This window comes from Danio rerio, chromosome 23, assembly GCF_052040795.2.
Source record: "Danio rerio strain M-AB ecotype USA chromosome 23, GRCz13ab, whole genome shotgun sequence".
In the NCBI taxonomy this organism is placed as follows: Eukaryota; Metazoa; Chordata; class Actinopteri; order Cypriniformes; family Danionidae; genus Danio; species Danio rerio.
The window spans coordinates 19,737,019-19,747,797 of NC_141043.1; the positions used below are offsets into that span (position 1 = coordinate 19,737,019).

Genomic DNA, 10,779 nt, shown 5'->3' on the forward strand with positions numbered 1-10,779 from the left:
ATCTATACTAAAGATCATCGCGTCTTACCTTTCTGCTTTCAAACAAGCGACTTCTGAAGAAATGGGTTTAATGTGATGAGAAGGAATGTAAACAAGCCGAGCACAGTAAACGGGACCCTTTCCTCTTTAGGTTGGAGCAGAAGTGAACACTGAGAAGGGGAGGTGATCGAGAGTAAAGTGCGTGACTGAGTTTCTGTGGTTTAGTAGCTGTTTACTTCCTGCAATCCTCAGCCTTTTTTGTGACGTTATTGGTCTAACAGAAGGTAGGGCTGAAGCTTCTATTTATATATTTATTACTCAATAACTTTAGCTCAGCCACCCTCACTGCCAACAACTACCATGGTAACAGTTACTCTAGTTATTAATGGTTTACCATGAACAGATACTGTAAAAATGATTCTTGAGGCACTGAGTGGTGGCCTGATCAATGTATCAGTAAAATTGGAAAAACTGATCAATGTATCAGTTTTTCCAATATTATTTAACAGCTGGATCATGAAATACTTTTTTTTGACACAAGTTGACACAACGACTTTTGAGAGTGTATAATGCTCTATGGTTTGTACAGATTGTTGGTTAAACAAAGGTTTACCTGCTGGCATAATTTTGTTCAAGCAAAGTGTAAGTTAAGTAATCATGAGTAAACCCAACTTAAAGTTAACCATTATTTCAACTCATAAAAAGATCCCATGTTAATAACGTTTAATTAAAAATTTTTTGGAAACATGAACTTAAGTTTAAAGTCATCACAATAATTAGATTTTTAGAAATAAATTCCAATGAACTTACAGTACCCATAGAATAAATTAACCTTTGCATATCAATTAAAAACAAATTATATAGAGAGGACAAACATATTAGTCAAAAATATAAAGGTGTCATGTTTATATATGTTGTTGCATTTTCACTGATATGGTTTTCTTTACCAGCATAGTTTCTCAGTACATAGATGCCAACACACCCAGATAATTATAATTACATCATTTAAATTGATTTGGCCTCCAGTGCTCAAATTCAGAAGAATGTGATTATTTCTTTCATAAAACAAACCTGAAGAATTTGTGGCAAAATAATTATTTGTAAATAGTTTTGAATCCTTGTCAACAAAATTAAAGGGGTGGTCAACTACAGTATCATACTTTAAACTTTAGCTGAAGTGTAATCTAGCTGTGTAAACATAAACATCTCTGAATGAATGCTCAGAGTACAATGCAAAGCGAGACATTGGGTTTTATAGAGTTAGCAAAACCTAAAGCAAAGTTTGGGGACTACCAAAAAAATACATCCAGGCTAGTGAGATCACAAACGCTTCAGGGTACGTGCATTCACCATGTGCACAGCAAAGGGGCATGGCCAGAGGCGCTGTAATATTATCCACTTATTAAGTGTGACATGACGCAAAGCAGCTTCCGGGTCCAAGTGCTCTATCAAACTGCATGGGGAGACTTATCAAATGGTAATAATAAAAGGTCTACAAAGCGATGTAATACTTTTAAAAATCACGATCGCAACATGTATATGCATGCTTAATATTCGATGGCCAGAAAGTGATTCATTTTTGTCATGTACATCATGACTTAATATAAAATTCACTTTAAAGTGAGATATGACTAAAAAGTGACCATAAACGAACATTTTCTCAGTTCAATTAAATAGTGGCTTGGACCCGGAAACAGTATTCCATACATCACGACTTAACAAGTGGATAGCAGAGAAAGCTTAAATGTCGCCCAAACGCTGCTATTTTCGCAGAGCTTGTTCTGTTTCTGTATTTGGGCTTCCAAAGGACACGACACAAAGAGAGAAGTGCTTACAATTTACTTTTAACTATGTTCTAAAGAATTATTAAAAGATATAGCTCTAGCATTTGACAAAGGAGAACTTCCAGAATCTCTCCCAGATCAGTGCTGAATTCGGCTAAAAACTCCTCAAAGGAGCAGCTCCAAGTAGGGGTGGGCGATAGGAAAAAAATATAATTTGACGATTTTTTTCTGGGGTAATCATGATTTTTATCCCGATTCTTTTTCAAATTTATTTTTTAAGACTATTTTTCAAATTACAAAGCCACAATACAACCAAACTAATGTCCCCATCTAAAATATACTCTTACTATGTATGTTTAAGAATATTTTAAAATATATGGCGATACAGTGATTTTTCTGAAAAAGTAGATTGTGCAGTAATTTCGATCGTCCACAATCAAATATTGTGTTATCACACAGCCCCAGCCCCAACCATAATAGACGAAGCTGTAGATTGTGAGCCACAACCTGTAGGTATTTTAATTTGTTGAAATTGATCTATTAAATGCATTGTGTCTACTGTTAACGATATGTTGTAGCGAGGACGTAAACAAGGATGTAAACAATGGGAAATGCGGTTTGGCACCATTAATAATTAAGCTACAATTTCATTAGTCAAAGCTGCTTTTCCTGCGTTCTATATCTCAAATAACAAACTCGCAAAAGAACTTACACATGTTTATAACCTGAATATATATGAAAGACACTTGTCAGATTTTTTTTATAGAGCAGATGAGGTTCAGCTGAGTTCTTTCTTTGTGTCATTATCTGTCTAATTCAGACTCAAACTGATAAGGCTAACAGCTACTTTGACTGACAATATTTACACAACGCAAAAGCGTTTGCGTGTAGAGGCATGACGCTTTTAATGGCGACGTGGAGACAATCTGCAAATCACAGCACATTATGTTAGCTGACTAATCAGAGCCTCTTGAGGGCGGGTCTTTCGGGGAAACTAGGAAACATTATAGTTATTTTATTGTTAGCTGAGTAGCTGTATATTATCAAAGTATGAACAAATTATTTGATTATTATTATTATTTTTTTTTTTACAAATGAAGCACACATTGCTTTGCATCTTATTAACACAACCAAGCCTTAAAAATACACTCTGGACCAACCATTTAAAGCCTATTAAGCAAAGATTGAATAGAATTTTGCTTAAAAGGCTCTGGAATGAAATGGAGTTTCAAGATTAAATAGGGACAATTTTGTCCTGAAATTTATAAGAGGAACTATTCTATATTTCATATAGTGTAACAGAGATGTAATGTATGAAAGAAAATTAAGAGTTAAATATTTAATGTTAATAACAAATGCATAGTTTTGCCAAGCTTTGCATTAGCACAGCCAAAATAAGCACAAAAAATAAACGAAAGACAAAAGTATGATGCACATGGGTTAATATTGCGAAATCTAAAAAAATGTTGAAACAAAGCAACGTTTTCCAAAACAAATAAAATCACTTCATACCACATTTAATTAGTTTATTGTTTTTTTTTTGTCTCTATGACAATACATACAGTGCATTACAGAACTAATAAAGCAGTATATCTGACGCTTGACCTGCAATCACAGACATCAGTAGCATCCACTCAAGTGTTTATGCACCTGCAGATTTCATCTGAATTATGTATGTTTTGTCGATACATAAAAAGTGTACTGTCACTGTATTGTCATCCAGTCTAATTAAATACATTTTCTAGGCAACATGGTCTACATTAACAACTAATGGCTGCTAACAATTTAGCATCAGAATATATTAATGGCACGTAGTCTGACAGGACACAGTCTGCCACAACCCACAGTTTTCTTTTTCAGTCATTTTCTATCACTGAGAACAAATTGTTCCAGCTCAGTTGAACACAAGTGCCCATGTATTACATTAGTAAATAACTGATTGTATTGAGAGAGTTAATGAGACAATACCAGTGAGGGAAACATGATCACAAAATCCTTAAGCACTGGCATGCATCCATTGCTCTGGTGCCAAATGTGCCACCTACTCAACTACATAGCCGAATCATACACACAAAAAAATGCACTGTAAACACATTAAAATCATTTACAAAGAGCTGCATGTTAACAAAATACAGTAAAGAAAAAAGAAATGAACAGAAATAGTAGTAGTATCACTTCTTAATTTTCATGTCAGGCTGGTCTATCATACAGCGATTAAATGATTTGATGGCACATTTTCAGTTCATATGGTCAAACTGTAAATTTACAAAAACCTGTGGTATTCTGGTGTCAAACATACAGGGAGGCACAAGGATTATTCAAGAACTGTACAAGAACTTGTACCAATCGAAATTAGTGTAAATCCATCTGTTCCATCCAAACAATTTTAAATAGACAGTTACATACTTGGTTGATTTAAAATGTTGAAAATACTATTTGGATGTATTGATTATCAATGTAAAACATAAATATATATTTTTTTAAATTCCCCAGAACAACTTCATTGAGATCAATTTCTTTTTTTTCTGATATTAATTCATAGTTTAAGATAGTGACTTTGACATTTGATTTGTGTACAGTCACATTATTACTTGCTCTCAAGCCAACATCAATCACAGTGTGAAGGAAATCACAAAAGATTACAATTTAAACCAAGGGTGTCCAAACTCAGCCCTGGAGCCGGCCTGTTATGTGAAACTCCTATTCACATGGTGATTTGTTCACAGTGTGTATAAATAGTGAAATTGAATCAAAAGCAATGTCTGAAAACACTGTTCCTCATTTTCCCCAACTATGATGTCACAAGCCCCACCCACTAATGATCTGCCTAATCAGCCTAGATCAATAATAATAAATCACTGAAACCTAATCTTGTTAATCAACTAAAGCTATTCAGTCAAGAACAGCAAGTGCTTTTCAGTTCTGTAGTTTAGTTTATAATAACAGTTCAAACTGCAGTAGGCACTGTATATTACACTTTTGTCACGTTAATACATAGATCTAACATAAACATAGTTTTTGTCTCAGCTGTTTACGTGCACCTCAGATGTGTGTTCAAACTGACAAGGCTTTAAAATGCATGCAGATAGTAAACTTTCATAATGATGAATAATTGCAATGTCAAGTGAGAGCAATATACATAATAAAACCAAACAGCAGTTTAGCCTTCAGAGCGTCTGAGACACAAGCTGTAAAGGCCCACTTCTGGAAAGGGGGTGGAGAACAGAAGATAATTTGCATTTTTAAAAAAAAAGAGTTTTTGTTTTTGCATGTTATAATAAATAGTGTGTGATGTATTTTGAGCTAAAACTAGTGGGGACACTCTATAGTAAAAAGGTCTCCTATAAGGATTCAAGTTAAGGATTTAAGACTTTGCAAGGATTTAGGCATTTAGAAGGTACAAATTACAAAGAAAGAATGTTAGATTGAATTAAAATGTTCATAAATAATTCCTAATGTAATGTGACCAAATAATAGGTGAGAATTACGTTCCTGTTTACACCTGGTATTAAAATGCATTACCATCAATACAGGTGTAAATATTATCTAACATGTTTCAAACGTTTCTGAAGAAGGTACTCAAAAACACAATTTGATTGCATTATGCTTTCATTGTGAAAATCATATTTGACTGCATGCCATGGTAACATTTTACAATAACAGTACATGAATAACAATGTATTAATATGTAAACTAAACATTACTTTATTATGATTTAATGATAAGTTAAGAGGCGCACTAATCATGAACTAACTTTAACTACAACATGAGTCATAAGAGTTCATGTGTAAATAACGGCAACCTTAATTACTTGTTAGAACATGTTGTAACTGAACATATTAATTAAAGTTTAAGTATAAGCTAAATGTAACCAACATAAACTCATGATATGCTAATGTATAATTAGTTCATGACTTTACTTGAAGTGACGGTTAACTCATCCTAAACTACTCATGAACTCCTGTGTTTAAACTGTTCATGTTGATGTTGACAGAACACTTTTCTATTGTTATTAAGTGTAAGCGCACTAGACTGATGTAAGGAGCTCACAAGTAGATAATGATGATGTGCCCCTCTAAGTAAAGTCATGATATAACTATATCATGATATAATTATGTCATGAGTTTAAGATGGTTAAATTAAGCATAAGATAATGTGGTAAATGATACATTCATTTACAAACAAACATGTACTAACAAGTTATTCACACATAAACTCATGTGACTCATGAGTTCATGATTAGCGAGCGTCTTAACTCATCATTTATTCATAATAAAGTAATGTTTAGTTTACATATTAATACATCATTATTTATGTACTTTTATTGTAAAATTTTACCCAAAAAACACATACTTTCTGACTTTTGACAAATGAGTGATTGTCATTTTTAAGTGTGTTATACAGAAAATCATAGTTGGCTTCCACATCGTTTTTTATACACGCTGTTTAATCAACTAGCATGAGTTAATTCATTCAATAGCACTTGTGGATTGCACTGAGTGCTACTTTTCATCATGAGACATGTATCTGAATTTAATAATAGGAAGAAAAATTAGTAATGCATCTACACATGTGATTGGATAACTTAAGCACATGTTCATACCAAGTGGAAACAAGGCCTCTATTATAAAACGTACCACATGCCTTTATTAAAATGTGCCTAAAAGTGTGAGGGTGGGATGCTGAATAAATAAAAAGATTTAACCTGATTTATTTAAGTTTGCAATGTTAACACAAAACCTTCTGGCACTTGAAACTTTTATCAAATAATCAAAAATGAAGAAAAGCACTAGTAGATCACTGCAAACTGAGAAGCTCCACATCAAAGATGAGGGTTGCATTTGGGGGAATAATCCCAGGATGGCCTTTATTACCATAGGCAAAATCAGGTGAACAGGTCAGCTTTGCACGCTGTCCAACGCTCATCTAAAAGACACACATATATAGCTGTTATTTATTATTACATTTAAATACTGTATTATCAGCAGATTGACAGAATAGGTGGTGGTAGATTTCAGTAAGAACTCATTTTTTTATGATTTTCTAAGTGAAAAAAGCACCATTACACACCTGCACAACACCTTCTTCCCAGCCACGAATCACTTCCTGTTTACCAATCTTGAACTTAAATGGCTTGTCACGGTCACGGGAAGAGTCAAACTTCCGTCCATCTGTCAGGGAGCCTGAAAATTTGAGAATAGAAGGACAAGGCCAGAAAAACAGGAAATGAGGTTTGAGCATCAGATAAATGCACTACTTTATTATTGTTCTGTCCTCTCGAGGGGATTTTCCGTCCACGTCTAATAGAAGCAAATTACCAGGATATGAGAGATGTATCTCTTTCAGGAATAAGGCAAATGTTGTGGTGTATATTTACATAAACATGAAACAAGCAGAAAATGACCACTAATCTGTTCATTAACAAAAAAACTATGGCTGTTTCTCAATATGCGTTCTTCAGCGGTCTAGCGTCCTCTTGTTCTCGTGCAACGTCATCATCAGCTACCAAAGTTCAGTTCCAATACTCAAGACCGCAAGAACGGAGGATGCGTGAAACTTCCCGGATGTGTTCTTGATATCGAGAACGCACTGATGCAGACTTGAGCACCGAACTTGCTCTGGAAGTCCCAGAAGTCATTGCGACTGGAGGTGGGAAGTGCAGCATTTTATTTAGATTCATTATTAAAGTTCAGAGATGTAACTTATTTACCTCGGGAGTTTCCCCTAAATGAAACGGTGAACGTAAACATTAACATAAATATCTTAATAAAGGAATAAACACATTAAGCGTGTTTGTTTGCTGAAATTCGTATTAAAATGTGTTTTATTTATATTGTGCAGAGTATATTTATAATGTTTTTATGCAAAGTATATATTTTGAACAGGGGGGAAACAATAAATCGTTGTATGAGTGCTGTAATGTTAAAAAAAATTCCATTTAAAACGCGTAAATGTCACGTGACCATCAGGAAGAACGCAGCATCCCATTTCTCAAAGGACGCGTTCTCTGCCCTCGCGGCCTCATGAGTTCCTGGCAAGACCGGTCTCCACATGAACGCAAGTCAGTTCTCTGCGTTCTTGGAATTGAGAAACATTTATTTATTTGCCATATATATATATATATATATATATATATATATATATATATATATATATATATATATATATATATATGTATGCGTGTGTGTGTAGCATCTTAATGTGAATGCAAAGTAACTAAGGTTTAAAATCAGTTTAATAAGAACTGTCAAATTATAGGTGAAATAATGTTCATTCAGCATAACATATATATTTATGTAAATTTATTCAATCATTTTCTTTTCAGCTTAGCCACTTTATTAATCAGAGGTCACCACAGTGGAATGAACCACCTTTTTATGAAACAATTAAACAAGTGTTTACATTTTTGAAAAATGTCTTTGCTGACAAACAGATAAAAATGAAGTATATGAAATAATGAAGTATAAATAAGTTGAATAACGGATAATTCGTGTTTTGTGTCTGCACTTAACATCTGCACATCTTAAAGTCTTTATTATGTTTTTTCTTGTTTTAAATACACTTGACAAGATTTTCTGGTATATGAACAATTACACTGTTTTCATAAACTCCTAGGTCCAAACCTGTTTACTGATTTGCAGACAAATAATTCTTAAGAGCTTGAAATCAAAGATGTCCCTTTCCTTCAAGAATGGGCAGTAGAACTTGCTTGAGTGGCCCTATTTGAAAAAAAATGTCTTACAAGCAAATAGACAAGCTAAAGCTATAATATAAAAATGACTCAAGTACTTAACCTGTTTGGAAATAAAACAGTAATAAATGTGTGAAAAATATACTGATTGTGACAGTGTAAATGTGATATTGACTGAATATTCATTCATTCTTTTTCTTTTTATTAATCTGGGGTTGCCACAGTGGAATGAACCACCAACTCATCCAGCATATGTTTTGCACAGCGGATGCCCTTCGAGCCACAACCCATCACTGGGAAACATCCATTCATCCATCCACACACTCATTCACACACATACACTACAGACAATTTAGCTTACCTACTTCACCTAACACATGTCTTTTGACTTGTGGGGGAAACCCAGAGGAAACCCACGTGAACATGGGGAGAACATGCAAACTCCACACAGAAATGCCAACTGATACATCCGTGGCTCGAACCAGCAACCTTCTTGCTGTGAGGCGATTGTGCTAACCACTGCACCACCGCGTCACCCTGACTGAATTTACCTATTCATTTTTTATTGTATTTTATTTACATTTTTTCTTCATTATAAAAAGATGGAGGCTTTAACTGTATTTAATGATAGCCAAGCTGGGACCCTAAAGTTGAAGTTTAGTTTGGGTTGGGTTTGTTATTAGGGTAAAATATCGAAACTTTCCAGTGTTGCATTCTGAATTAATAAAAGTTAATCACTACAATTACACTGTTATTACTTTTTGAAAGTGCAGTAAACAACATGACAGTCATTAGTTAGTCAAAATAATAACTATTATAATAAACTGGCCACATAATATGCAAAAACTGTAATGTTGTCTTGCACAAATTGAAAATATTTTTTCTCTTTCTCTGTATGAAGAAAAATAAATGAAAGATAATGCATGTAATGCAAATAAAGCAGAAAAAGAAACAATGTAGCCTGATGCAAGTTGGAAATTACAGACGAGGGTACATTTGGTACAATTTTACATTATATCAGTTTTTATATCAAATCTATGAATTTATATTAGTGTTTCATAAGGTCGACATTTTGTATGTAAAAACAATCTTTAAACGGTGTAATGGCCTTGATAAATTCTTTAAACTGTGTAATGGCCTTGATAAATTCTTCCTAAATTTAAATTACCTATTATTCATCAAATAATCTGCCTGCCAGACGGAGATTTCTTAGTTAGTTTGAACGATTAAGCGGCAATCACACAACATCCCAGGGGTCGAGTCACTCCAGACAGCGATAATCCGTCTCTCCGACGCGATCCAACAAAGACGGAATCACTCGAGCGTCTATTAAATCTGCTCAGTCTCAGCTGTCAGACGAGGATCATCTGCGGACAAATGCCACTGCGTGCAAACAATACACAACTAATGATGCACAATGGCTTGATTTGTCTAGACTATATTTGATCTTATTGCGACTCTAAATATGACTGTGTTTTCTAACCTCTGATTGCACTTCTTTTTGGAAAGATGCGACCATTTGTTTAAATCGAGTAATTTTAAACATAATTCTCCCATTTTTTAAAAATTCTAACCCAAACTAAAATTAATAAACTATCACAAGAATACAAAATCATTTCACCCATTAACATAAATGATGTGAATTTCAACTCACCAACATAATGCACCACACATGTCTGTCCTTTTTTGGGGAAAGTCCTCCCTGTAAAAGCAGCGCCAGCAGCAGGAAACAGGAATAATGCTGTTAAATGCACGCAACTTAACAAACAAATACTTGTAGAAACTGTAGCGGGTAATTTTACCATCTCCGGGGGTTATGGTCTCGATTTCCACTCCCATTTTGTCCCGCTCGTGTGTCTCTGAAGAGCCTAACCGCACACTGCCTCAATCACAGCTGTTTGAGCAGAGGAGTGATGATGTCGGGTCACGTGACCGCGAAGAGAGGACGGCCAAAGGGACCAATGGCATCGCGCTAATTTAACATAAACCCTACTTTACTGACCCAGTCACTTTAAATATGACCAGTGATGACGAGTGAGGAACGTTCATGTTAAATCATGCAAGAAACATTATATCTTGATGAGGTGTGGAAAGTAGGAAACATCTATCTATCTATCTATCTATCTATCTATCTATCTATCTATCTATCTATCTATCTATCTATCTATCTATCTATCTATCTATCTATCCATCCATCCATCCATCCATCCATCCATCCATCCATCCATCCATCCATCCATCCATCCATCAAAAATGTTGGATTATTTTAACCCAGGGGTGGCCAACCCTGTCCCTGGAGAGCTACCTTCCAGCAGATTTCAGTTG

At 34.5% G+C, this 10,779-nt stretch overlaps 2 protein-coding genes across 5 annotated transcripts in view; both read right to left on the reverse strand.

Moving 5' to 3' along the window:
- sdcbp2 (syndecan binding protein (syntenin) 2) overlaps positions 1–224 on the reverse strand; it is a 33,563-nt gene extending 33,339 nt beyond the window's left edge. The window contains exon 1 of one of the 2 annotated variants that reach the window (XR_015522648.1): positions 29–174. The gene's annotated coding sequence lies outside the window, so the exon portion shown is untranslated. Of the gene's footprint in view, positions 1–28 lie in introns of both variants that reach the window. The other variant, NM_212691.2, reaches the window with a different exon arrangement.
- A 3,050-nt stretch (positions 225–3,274) lies between these two features.
- On the reverse strand, positions 3,275–10,338 carry fkbp1ab (FKBP prolyl isomerase 1Ab). Of its 3 annotated transcripts, XR_015522787.1 has the most exons (5): positions 10,257–10,338; positions 10,109–10,156; positions 6,834–6,946; positions 6,083–6,689; positions 3,275–5,456 (listed from the first exon to the last, which is right to left on the reverse strand). XR_015522787.1 is itself a non-coding variant. In XM_087305589.1 (4 exons), exons 1-4 carry the CDS (start codon positions 10,291–10,293, stop codon positions 6,561–6,563), a joined length of 342 nt encoding a protein of 113 aa, XP_087161715.1. In that variant the 5' UTR covers positions 10,294–10,338; the 3' UTR covers positions 3,275–6,560.
- Between the last annotated feature and the right edge of the window lie 441 nt (positions 10,339–10,779).

Coding starts and splice junctions, on each gene's coding strand:
- fkbp1ab (XM_087305589.1), bottom strand. CDS start 10,293: ATGGGAGTGGAAATCGAGACCATAACCCCCGGAGATGG. Junction 6,947..10,108: donor ATGTGTGGTGCATTATGTTG/GTGAGTTGAAAT, acceptor TCAAATTTTCAG/GCTCCCTGACAGATGGACGG. Junction 6,690..6,833: donor GGGAAGAAGGTGTTGTGCAG/GTGTGTAATGGT, acceptor TGTGTCTTTTAG/ATGAGCGTTGGACAGCGTGC.